The sequence below is a fragment of the Denticeps clupeoides genome, chromosome 18 (genome assembly GCF_900700375.1).
Source record: "Denticeps clupeoides chromosome 18, fDenClu1.1, whole genome shotgun sequence".
Taxonomy (NCBI): domain Eukaryota; kingdom Metazoa; phylum Chordata; class Actinopteri; order Clupeiformes; family Denticipitidae; genus Denticeps; species Denticeps clupeoides.
The window spans coordinates 12669825-12682191 of record NC_041724.1 but is presented as its reverse complement, the minus strand read 5'-3'; the positions used below and the strand labels follow the sequence as shown (position 1 = coordinate 12682191).

General features: G+C 44.0%; 1 protein-coding gene and 1 long non-coding RNA gene across 2 annotated transcripts; both read right to left on the bottom strand.

Annotated features, from left to right (window-relative positions):
• Nucleotides 1–209: 209 nt before the first annotated feature.
• dnd1 (DND microRNA-mediated repression inhibitor 1) lies at nt 210–4769 on the bottom strand. The gene is made up of 4 exons (XM_028960520.1): nt 4748–4769; nt 4403–4508; nt 2703–3173; nt 210–828 (listed from the first exon to the last, which is right to left on the bottom strand). The coding sequence occupies exons 1-4, from the start codon at nt 4751–4753 to the stop codon at nt 281–283; spliced, it is 1131 nt and encodes a 376-aa protein (XP_028816353.1). The 5' UTR covers nt 4754–4769; the 3' UTR covers nt 210–280.
• A 703-nt stretch (nt 4770–5472) lies between these two features.
• Nucleotides 5473–6639, bottom strand: LOC114767760 (uncharacterized). The gene is made up of 3 exons (XR_003742982.1): nt 6542–6639; nt 6254–6381; nt 5473–5543 (listed from the first exon to the last, which is right to left on the bottom strand). It is a non-coding gene; the product is annotated as an uncharacterized LOC114767760 (long non-coding RNA).
• Between the last annotated feature and the right edge of the window lie 5728 nt (nt 6640–12367).

Here is a 12367-nt window from a genome sequence, read left to right as displayed (position 1 = left end):
AATCAGAATTGTATCTCTCATTATTATCATAGTGAGGAATCTCATCATCCAGAGTGGACTGGATATTCCTTCATGCTCATGTGTTAATTCAGGGTTGTAAGTGAAGCCTGCAACTGATCTCCAGAAAAAAAAATGGGGGAAAAAAACAAAACAAAAAAAAAAAAAGCTCCCTTAGCTTTCTTATGCATTAAGTGTACGGGACTCAACAGACAAACATAAAATATTATAAAAACAATAAAATCAAAGAGAAAAGTGGTGGTAAAAGACAACAGTAAGGAAGCTAGGCATCGGCTAGGGTCTGAAGTACCCTTTCAGCAATGGATCTACGCAATTCCTGCTCCAAAGAATGGCCGGGGGCGCCAGGCAGGACCTGGACAAGGCCGCGGACCGGGGCAGGGAGCCCTGGGATGCTCACGTGGTAGGCAAAGCAGACAAAACCATCCAGGCCGGCGGAGCAAAAGCGCCAACTGTACAGCGGCTCTCCGAGGTTGCACGTCTCACACAGCCTGCGGAGCAGGAGATCGGCGTTCCTCTGCGGACCTCCGACCGCAGGCGACTGCCCCACCGCGCAGTCCTTTGGCAGGTCGACGCCCTGCTTGTGCAGACACACCAGTGGAGACCCCACTGCCCGAGGGAAACTCTGGGCGGCGGGGCACGGGACCGGGTGCGGCTGGAACCGGGATGATAGGAAAAAGGAAGGAGGTGGTGGTCTGGGGTTCATCTTAGGTGTGGTTTGAGCGACTGGTCTTTCCTTTTGGACGTCCTCTTCGGGCCGAGAAAAGCACATCCACTTCACCGTGATTGGTGTACCATACCGCTTCTTAAACACTACACGGCACAAAGGGATAAAGGGTGTCCATCAGTTCATTCAGAAACGCAAGTAATGCAGACTCGGCACCTCTCAGGGCACCGTTTTGGCCATTTAAAGTCACTAAGTCATAAAGTCTCTGTATATTTCATGACTGAGGTGCATGTTTTCCTTTGTTTAATATAGAGGTGATGAATGCCACTTACAGGTCAAAGGCCAGAGAGGCCCACTATGGTTTTCCAGGATTGGGTGTGTTAATCAGAATTATGCTACATCTAACTTCTCAGTGTAAATGTCTTTTTAAGTCAGGTTTTAAAAACATACTTCGTTCGATGCATTATCTTTGTTTTAAGACGTTCAAGAAACAAATTACAAAACCAAAATAACCCCTGTGCATGTTGGGAGGCGACAGTGATTTACTGTCCAGTCTGGCCCCATGCATTACAGAATGAACTAGTGTTCGACTTTTTTTACCCTGAATACAGGGTATCCGCAGCCTTAAAAAAAAAAAAAAAAAAAAGCCAAATCTAAGACATTTAAGCCAAATTTAAGACGCTTCACGCTGTGAGGGCCAGATGCTTTTCTAAAATACAATATTAAACACAAAATTAATACTTAAAATCATTACAAATCACTGCAAATGTTATTTCCTCAATATTATAGCGTAATAAAAATAAATAAAACTAATAAGAATTACAAGTACATTTTCAGAAAGGTGTACTATACATAGTAGTACGTAGGAACTGCTGGATATAAATTAAATGTTTTAGGTGCTGATACCAATATGCCAGGTTGCCTCATATTGTTGCATTTTAATGCTGACACTGACGTCACACACTACTTGTAAAATTTACAAGCAGCGAATCATACGGAAAGGACTGACTGATATATAGGTACAACAGACCAGAAGCCCGGTACACGGCAGGAACGGTTCACAGACTGAAGTGCGTCTCAGTTTAGTCAGTTGGTAAACTTCGAGAGAATAACATATATTGCTGAACGAATCGTAGAATTTAGCCGTCTAGCTCCATAGGTGGTTCAGCAAATTCTAATATCATATACAAAAATGCAAAACACGCATTGGAAGACCTTTAACTTTGGATTTAAGAATAACAATAATTTTTAATGGTATTTAATTTTCAAAAATTAAACTGAAGACTAAGGATGCATGGATACCATGTGAAAATAGGCCTGTAATTTACTGCAGTAAAATTAAATAATCATTAATTCCATCCGTGCATCATTTTGAAATCGAAGTAACAAATTTGCAATGTGGCCAGAGAACAAAGTTGAATTTTGTTTCACTTGGACCTCTGTGCGCTCTGATAAATGTGCAGTATTTGGTCACAAAGGTGGTGCTGAACCCCACGACAGGAACGGCGCGTTCACCTCAGTTACTGAGGGAAGCACCATCTCTGCGCCTCAGGTCTCATCCGGTTTACATTTACAGCATTTACCAGACGCCAGAGAGACTTACAACCAGTAGTTACAGGGACAGTCCCCCCCTGGAGCAACTTGGGGTTAAGTGTCTTGCTCAGGGACACAATGGTAGTAAGTGGGATTTGAACCTGGGTCTTCTGGTTCATAGGCGAGTGTGTTACCCACTAGGCTACTGCCTAGGCTCCAGGTGCGTACTGGTCATGTTTCATATTTGTATCATCACGACATTGTTAAAAACAATGTTGAAACCAAAAATTCACTTTTGGCCTGTCATGTCAAAAGTACTGCTCACCAATTAAAACACAGAAGAAAACGATGTCAGTATCTGAGCTGTGCCAGACCTGGATTAACAGCCTTTCTGTGAAACCCTGATCCCCATTTCATGTAGTATTTATTTTATCTGTGTGTGTGTGTGTGTGTGTGTGTGTGTGTGTATATGAAGATAGACTCCTACCCTGCATCACCTCCTTCTTTGCCATGGAGGCTGCATGGTGAGATGAGTACTGCACAAGAGCTGAGGTCTTCTTGTCTCCCAGGGTTCCGACTTGCATGGTTCTGATGGTGACCGCCTGCACTCCGTCAGACAGGCCATTCAGAATATCCAGGAGCTCCTCCCGCACAAGCGAATGTGGCAAGTCTCCTAGCAACAGCTGCCGTTTATCTGTGCTGCGACGCACCACGAGCAGCGTCCCACTGGGCAGGCGGAACCTGTGCAGCTGGCGAATGGCAGATGCGGCGACCGCAGAGTCGCCGTATTTGGCATAGGCAAAGCCGCGGTTCTGTCCACTGAAATTCATCATGAGGCGGAACTCGTACAGCTGGCCCACGGATTGGAAGAGCGGGATCAGGTAATCCTCGTACAAGTCGCGGGGAATGTCACTGATGAACACCTCAGAGCCGGAGCCTGGTGGCGGTCCAGTCCAGCCTGTGCAAGGTGCAAAAGGACCAGTCCAGGATTAGACAAGAGAATAAGTAACCACACAATTATGTCTACACTCAGCAACTGCCAACTGTGAATAGATGAACAAGCACCAAAAATAATACTGGTCCTTTTAATCATTGTATGGAAGATGCACATGACTTCAGAACCATTGTAGAATAATGAAACAGGGGAGTTATATTAGGGTTATATTAGGGTTACCTGCAAGGAAACACGTGCAATCATCATTGCGGTGCATTAAAAGTTCTTCACAGGCAACATTTCACCTAAATCAACCATTTATTGGATTATCAAAAACTTTAAGGAGGGCAGTTCAAGTGTTGTGAAGAAGTCTTCAGGGTGCAGCAAGTCCAGCAAGCACCAGAACCGTCTCCTAAAGATGATTCAGCTGCGGAATCGGGCTGCCACCAGTACAGAGCTTGCTCAGGAATGGCAGCAGGCAGGTGTGAGCGCATCTGCACGCACTTTTGGAGGATGGAAGATGCACATGACTTCAGAACCATTGTAGAATAATGAAACACTCCAAAAACTGCAGCCCCATCCAATGAGACCGTGACGAGAGGGAATTGCAATTTTCACACTTTTTGACTATCCACAAAGCAGGCGGCGTTTAATCAGGAACCGGGGGTGTCACGTTCAGGCCTGGGAGACCAAGGAAGCTGAAAGTTGGAAAATGGATCTCTAGATTGCAGGGCAAATTAAACTGCCAATTTGACAGCTAAAACATGCGACCTTCATGGACCAAGCAGAAGAAAAACCTTTCCTGCAGCCTAGGTCACAAAATTCTCAATCTGATCATTGCAATCCAACATTTAAACTATTATTGGAACCGATGGCTGATTAGTTTAAAGCTATTTAAAGCTACATTTTGACCACACTTCATGTAAAGTTTAGGTAATTTGAAAAAATTTGACTCCACACTAAATCAGTTGACTTGTTAAAAAATAATAATACTAATAGTGAAATTGAAACACACCACAATTTCCCACTCTTGTCGAAAAGTGTAGTTATAATTATTGTGCTGCAACAGACGCGAGGTTATCCGACAAAATATTCTACAACACCGAAACATTCCTACAGACCCGACTGCGGCTCAACTAGTTTTACAGTTTATTTAGTCGCGAACTTGCAGAGAAACTGGCTGCTGCAACTTCCACACAGCAGTGAAGAAAGGAAAGAAAAAAGCCTTTAAAAGTGCGGCAGGAGAATCTTACCCGGCGGCGGGCCGCCATATTTCCTCTGGCCGTTCACCTGCGTCAGCCGGACGCCCGTCTTCATCAGCCAGTCCTCCAGCGCCTTCACCCGCTTCGGGCTGAAACTCTGCGCCACAGGTTTTGGACGTGAAATTATTGGTAGTTAATTAGAACTATGACATCCGCAAACCGGGTTTGTAAACGCCAAGCAATTAACATCCAATTAAAGAATCGAATTAAAAGGCAATTAGCGGATTTGGAATATTCAGAAGGACCGTTTTGCCAAAAAAAAAAAAATGCTACTCCGTATACATTAAACTGTTGAACATATAGAGTGAATATTTTAAAATACTTTTTTTTACTTACGAACATCTGCTCGCAGCTGTTTCCCTCCATTATAACCACTCTGCTCCACATGCGCGGCTAATTGAGCGGCCTGGCGCCCGAGGTCACGACCCCTGGCCCTTCCAGCCGATTGGAGGAAGCTGCTGTGGAACTGGCCAATCACGGCGCAGCAGGCGAACTACCAGACGACCAGACAAACACTGTGCTCGTACGCTATTATCACCATTATATTATATATAACAACTACATACATATATACAAATGTATGCATATTGTCCGTCTTGTATAAAAATAAAAACCGTCTGCATCTTCATGGCCTGTACAAATTTTTTTACCAAAGTGTCTGTGTTCTGATTGGACGGCCTATTCTAGCCCTGCAAGTGTTACTAATACGAATATGACACCAAATCAGAGCGAATGTAGAACTGAGCTGATCAAATCTGACCAGGCTAAAAGCCGATTGAAGCTGCTGTACCTGAACTGTTTCTGAATTGTGTTGTGCTTTTTACATTTCACATTTCATTGTCACGTTGTGACTCTTTTGATTTTGATTGTTTTATGCCGTATCAGAATACAGCATATCCAACTTTGTTCATTACTTCATTGTGAAATGTGTTCACTTTGCAGTATAATATTAATAATGAATTTAATACTCAGATATTGCAGACGGGTGCTAAAAGTATCAGGGGAGTTATATTAGGGTTGAATGTAACAAGCACAAGGCTGGACATCATTCTGTCATGCTGGTTGAGTTAGAATGCTTTAAACGGGGGGTGATGCTTACAGTCATTGTTCTTCCCCTGTTAACCATGGTTATCTGCAAGGAAACATGTGCAGTCGTCATTGCGTTGTGTGTGCACTGTGTGCTGTGCTGCTGTGTATCACGTGTGACAATCACTTCACTTTAAAAATTTCTTCACAGGCAAGATTTAACCTAAATATTTATTGGATTATCAAAAACTTTAAGGAGAGAAGTTCAAGTGTTGTTCAGGGTGCCCAAGAAAGTCCAGCAAGCGTCAGGACCGTCTCCTAAAGATGATTTGGCTGCGCGATCGGACCTGTTGTCAAGAAGGGCAACAAAGAATCATCCTCCGACAGCAACTTCTCCCATCCATCCAAGAACAGTTTGGTGAAGAACGATGCCTTTTCCAGCATGATGCCATAAGGCCAAATTGACAAGTGGCTCAGGGAACAAAACATTGAAATCAAGAGGCGGGTGGATAAATAAAAACCCAGAAATTCTGACAAACTCCAATCACTGATTATGAAGGAATGGTTCGCCATCAGTCAGGATTTGGCCCAGAAGTTGATTGACAGCATGCCACGGCGATCTGCAGAAGTCTTGGAAAAAAAAAGGCCAACACAGCAAATGCTGACTCTTTGCATAAACTTGATGTAACTGTCAAGAAAAACCTTTGAAACGTATAAAATGCCTGTAATCTTACTTCAACAAACCACAGAAACAACTGGCAAAGTGGTCTAAAAAAAAAACGAAGCTGTAAACCAGTATTTGTGTCATTCTCGAACCTTTTTGGCTGCGTCTGAAGATGATGAGCAGGAGCATGGCTGGCCACCCCTGCCTTCAGTCTGTTCCTCCACCGGAGGGCAGTGTGTTTCCGCACATTTCACACCGAATGTGCAGCGTATCACCTGGCCTAGTTTGGAAGAAATTACACACGCCTTTTTTTTTTTTTTTGTTCTCAGGAAACTCTTTTGACACAACGGTATTGATCGCTGTTTTTAACTAATGACACGGGCAAAGAGTTACATACCTTACTCTTTTGGATGAAGGTCTGAAAATATTCTCATGCTCACCTGCTTGCTCGCACTTTCACTGGGTCTATTTTTAATTCCTCCACCTCTCTCCCGCCCTCTGCCTCGGAACGGATAATTGCGGCGTGCACGGATGGATCCGTCAGCAACTGGTTATACGTTGGAAGCCTCGCCTGGCGCATGTCCCGCATTACGCGCTCGGTGACGCAAACGCAGGCAGAATTCAGGCACCTAGTCATACTTCTGCTGCGGTTGTTCGTCTGGCACGGGCTCAACATTTAGCCATTAGTAAAGTAAACCAGAGCTTCAGATATTTGCATCTAATTTCGTTTAAGAACCCTGTCAAACATCTGGTCTCTGTGACAGGAGTTTATGTCCCATTTTTGCTTCATTGGATTTCCTCCAGACAAAAGGTCAAGGTCACCGTGACCTTATGTACAGGACTCCAGGCGAAAGTTTTAACACCTCATCATTTACGGGTCTTTTTTATTCAGTTTCTGATGACAACATTTCATACTCTCAGCTTCTCTTGATGTGGAACAAAAACCAACATTTTTCCTTCATCAGACTGTTCAACATAGCCTCGTCATAGTCTCCATGGAGTAGGTGTGTTGAAACGTTTGTCTCATAGCATACATGCCATTCTTATTCATTCAATATGTACAGTATTCTCATTTATCTAAACAGACATTTATCTTAAACAGGCATCTAAACAGGCATTTTTTCTTTAATTTAATTGTACAGTCCTTTATAATTTGTACAGACGGAGTAAATTTCACTGCATGATGTCCTTGCATAACAGTGTATAACTTGTATAAAGTTCTTGAATATGTCAAGAGCCCTTGAAGGGGTCAAAGTTACTTATACGACCACAAGTTGGGATTTGTAGTTTTTTATGATTCATGCTGTTGCTTCCCCACAATTTATTTAGCACATGCTCTGTGTTTACAGCCTTCTTTCTGAGTAGTTGGGGCGGGACTCTGAAAAGCGGGAAACTGCTGCCGTTTAATCCCTGAAGCCTCTGAGTTCCCCTTAAGGTGTTGCGTTTATGACTCTTTTACAAAATTATCTTAAAAACCAGGTTGCATTCATGGATGTAAGTAATAATTGCTTTCATGCTTAATAATTAAGCGTATCCAGTTTATAATTCTCTCTGTATAATTTCATGCTCTTTGCTCCTCTCCCAGATCACATCCGGCAATGTTGAAGCTAATTAAATTTAAATATTAAAATCAATCCTATCTCTCGTTTGCGCAGTCACGCGGTTGCTATGCAGTGTCAGCTGCATAGCGACAGCAGATCTATTGCCGGGGGCGCAGGGGCACAGCTGCATGCCCGCCCATCCTCACCTCGACGCTGGGCGGGGCCGATCTTGACTCTATCTGCGCCCACCCCCCCACAAGGGACCCCCGAGGGACCAGCAATCTGTCATCTGTCACAGCCCTCAACTCTGTCCTGAGTTACGCAAGTCGGCAGAGTTCTCCGAGAGTTTCCTTCAAAAAAAAAAACTTCTGCTCTGGCTCTCCGGAGGTTGTTCTTCGTTGGCAAGGTTTACAGTTAGGCTCTTGGGGGGAAACCCTTTAGAAGATTTTCCTCTTTTCAAGTCAGTTTCCTATTAAAACATTTACGTTCAGTCAGCTGGTGGTCTTAATATGCCATGTGCTTGCGTCCAGGCCTGCGGTTCTCCTCGAAATCTGATGCACTACACTGAACTGGGATTCTATCGGTTGGTCGGTTACTGTGTGAGTTGCAATTTGCGATTTGTTCGACTTTCTCCTGATTTGCGGGATTTTACAGCATTTGCATATGAAAGCGCCTGCGGGGTTTTCGGCGATCGGAAGGCCGCTCGTGTTCTCGCTATAGGGAAGTAATCTGTCTGCAGTCGACCCCGGCGCAGCGGCGCGGCAGCAGGCATACAGTGACAGATGTGTGTTTGCATGCGCTGTTTGGCTCACAGTGTGTGTGTGTGTGTGTGTATGTTTGTGTGTGTGCGTACCTCTCACTACTGTAGCTGCCGTGTGGCTGTGTTTGGCCAAGCATTCTGGTCAATATTAGCACCGCAGCCGTTTTCAAAGGGATCTGTTTGTTCCTCCCCTCTTATTCGGCGCCCACTCCCTCTGTCACTCATTCGCCCTCTGACTGTCGCTCACCATGTGCGTATCGCTGACACACAGCGGTGAAAGAAAAAAAAAAAACTCTCTTGAACGTATGCAGGCGTACGCAAGGAGTTGTTAATGTGACGACAATGACCGTTCAATAGATCAAACAGCAAACTGATCAGGACGGATGAGGACAGATTTCAGCTCTCTCTACATAATGTCTGTTGCATTTAAAATGCCCTGCACTGTTACTGGCATATCATAAGCTTTGAAAAGAAAAAACAAACTGAGGCTTCTTCCATGCGATTTTTATAAGGTTGGAGGATGCAGAACAGGACATCTGAGACCATGTATCTTTACTGACTTTTTCAGAAACGTCTCGGCGATGCCAGGCGCCCTTACACAGTTTTCCAGGGATTTCAAGGCTGCAACATCATACTTTACACTTGCTGGTTTTTATTTTAAAATAAGATTTTTCTTTATTGGCTATGAATAAGGTAGCAAATATCCTTGTATAACCTTCCTTATTCTTACAACAAGCAAATGCGTTTTGTCAAAAGCATTTTGTTGTTTTATCAGACCACATATCATGGCTCCTGCATTTTTTTTGGGCAGACCTTCCAGACCTTTTGACATGGAAGGGGTATCAGATTATGTGACTTTTCCTTCATTTATAATCCACCAACAGTTGCCCTTTCATATTGTTCCTCCTCATTATTAATCAGAGCTAAAATCATTTGATACCTCATGACGTCCTCTTTTTATTACTTCCATACTGCAGCAGAAATAGGCTTTTTTGAAGGCAAGTAAATATCCCCTGGCTGAAATACATCTCCCTCATTTGGTTTGCGTTTCCCTTTATCTGAAATGATGGGCAGCGAAGGGAATGTGTCCCCTCTGTCACCTCATATGTGCACCCCCGTTAATCAGGAAGTCATGAATCACATCTCGGCCCTCCAACCAACTTGGAAGTGTACCATGTAAACAGGAGGCACGCTTCAGTTACACTGTGTTCTCTATATCTGCTTTGAGATTAAGCTTCTTCACTGAGAAGAAGTGACACTGGTTGCCTAGTAGGTAAGGAAGTGGGCTCATAATCGGTTCCGCCAAGGTGCCACAGAGGTCTCCCTTGAGCACTCCTCCCCGTGTGAAGGGTCAAATGCAGAGGACACATTTCGTTGTGTGCACCGTGTTTTCAGTTTAGCGTGTTTGGTGATGATCCTTCCTGTTGCAACAGCAAAAGTTTATTGATGGCTAATTATCTGTGGAAGTCGGTGCTTTATTTACTATATTTCAAACGGTTCTTTCATATGACATCGGCTCGTGAATTGCCTGAAGATTAATCAGTGGAATTTATCAATGGAACATCACAGCGATAAAATACTGCCTAGCTTAGCCAGCACACAGAGTACTTATTTAAACCCTGAATACAAGCGTGCGGACAAACAGACGATCTGGATAAAATGGCCAAACATTGTCCACCAAACCCCTCAAAAACATGTATTAGAATTTAATATAATGAGCGATCCAAGGCAGTCATTCTGTTTTTTTGTCAGGACAGAGCAGGGCAGGGCACAGGGTTTAGCTTCTAGTGCAATCCGGGTGTGTGGATACACGGTGCGATCTGTACACTTTATCTAATTAGGAAAATGCACTAACAACTAAACTAAATTAAAATGGACACGGGTCTTATCAGAAAACAGAATGAGGACCAAGCATATGACATCCTGCCCCAAATCATACCAGTCATTATATAGTTGCCCTTCGAAAGACACTTAACTTTACATTGCTCAAGTGGGGACTGTCCAAGTAATTACTGTCCCAGGAAGTGGCTGACAAATGAGGTAATGTCGGGGGCGGGGTTAATTATATAACTGATTATGTTCAAAACTAATCAAAGTGTATGTAGACAACCAGGCAATGGTGAATTATTGAAACAAAAAATGAATGAATGAAACAAATAATGAAATATTTGTGATACACTGCAGCACAGCACACGGTGACACATCGAAATGTGTCCCCTGCTTTTAACCCATCGCCCTTGGTGAGCAGTGGGGAGCCCGGGGAGCAGTGTGTGGGGACAGGGCTTTGCTCAGTGGCACCTCTGTGACACCTTGGAGGTTCGAGATTCGAACCCACAACCTTCTGATTACGGGGCCACTTCCTGCCTGTGGTGATCAATATATTCTTGAAAATGTTCTTGTAACTAACATTGCTGTCTTGTCCTTGTCCTTGTTAACATTTAACTATAAATGAATAGACAGATAGATAACATTCTAGTTTTTTTAACAATATGTAACAATCAGCTGTTATAGGACTGTTAATAATAAAATGAATCAATAAAATAAATATGAATTATTTGATCTTTCAGGTTTGAAAACTTCCTGGAAACAACATTTCCAGCACGGTTCTAGTTGTGTTTTTGCTGCATGTTTAGAGCCTCGAAATGTCAGTTCTATTATTCCAACTATTTGACAATAACAGGCTTTATTTAGCCAGTCATCTGTTGCTAGAATCTGTAGTGACAGTTGGTCTCCGCAAGATTTGTCCTTTAGTCATAAATGCAGACAAAAACACCTACTCACGCCCTCACACACACACACACACACACACACACACACACAAAGCATTCAATTAGACATTTTCCTCTGAGTGGTGAGCCCCAATTGGCAGAATTTTGTTTACCAAGGCTGTAAGTACCGGTCTCCAGACACTAGACACCGAGGGGGCTTGGCAGCGAAACGTCAGATGCTGGGCTTACATCCTCAGCACTCGATTTCAATTCTTCCCACATATGACACACATTTACTGATCCCATTTCGGTTGGATATTTAATAACGCCTTTATGGTTTGAAGGTGTTGAGTGTGTGTGTGTGTGTGTGTGTGTGTGTCAGAGGGGGTGGTGTGAATAGCCGTAATTGCTTTGTTTGTGTTGTGTTTCTGTCTGCGGGCTGGTAAGCTGCTGCCTCGGTGCGTCTGAGTGTCATTTGACATTTCTGGTGGCACTAACAAGCGTGCGACGCGAGCGGGACTGAGATGGACGTTCTGGAGTTCGGTTATCAGGACAGAGCTGATCTATCGGCTAGATTCCTGGTGTGTTTTTGTGTACAAGGATGACTTTGAATGCACAAGCTACATTAGTCAATAAGAGAGTCCGACCTCACAAGCGTACCTACGCCGTAATGCCACACACCAGACAGCCTCTTAACACGGCACTCACAGCACGAGAGAAAAGGTCACGGTGATCGTAAAACAATGATGGGGTGAAGAGTGAGGAAGAGGATTAGGGGAGGGGGGAGGAGAAGAGGCAGCTGAGGGACAGATGGGGGAGAGAGAGAGTGAAGTGACGGAAAATGAGCAATCAGGACGGAGGATGCGTCAGGGGCTGAGGCCAAGGCACAGATAAAGAGGGATGGACGAGAGCCATAGAGACAGAGAGAGAGAGAGAGTGGGTGAATCTTAAAAGTGAAACGCCGGCCCCAGATGGAGCCACTCGGCGGGACAAGCGAGAGTCACGGCAGAAGGGGACAGCCCTGAAAGACACTTGCCCTGATTAGTTCACTGTTTGTGTGAACGGCCCGAGTGCTGAGGCACCAGCAGTGGCCAAATGAACAGACACAGTGAGTGGGCCCTGGGCAGTACAGCATTAGCCTGCTTTTATTACCAATACATATTTATGTTAATCTTTCAACGTTTTAAAAACTGTTTTTGGCGGTTGTCATGTTCTTTATTGGAAAACAAGGCCAGTTCATTAATTTCGGCACATAAC

Excerpts from the sequence above, each read along its gene's own strand:
- dnd1 (XM_028960520.1), bottom strand. Across the intron at positions 3,174-4,402 it reads ATATGGCGGCCCGCCGCCGG|GCTGGACTGGACCGCCACCA; the intron begins GTAAGATTCTCC and ends CACCTTGCACAG. Across the intron at positions 829-2,702 it reads AAAGAAGGAGGTGATGCAGG|TGTTTAAGAAGCGGTATGGT; the intron begins GTAGGAGTCTAT and ends TGTGCCGTGTAG.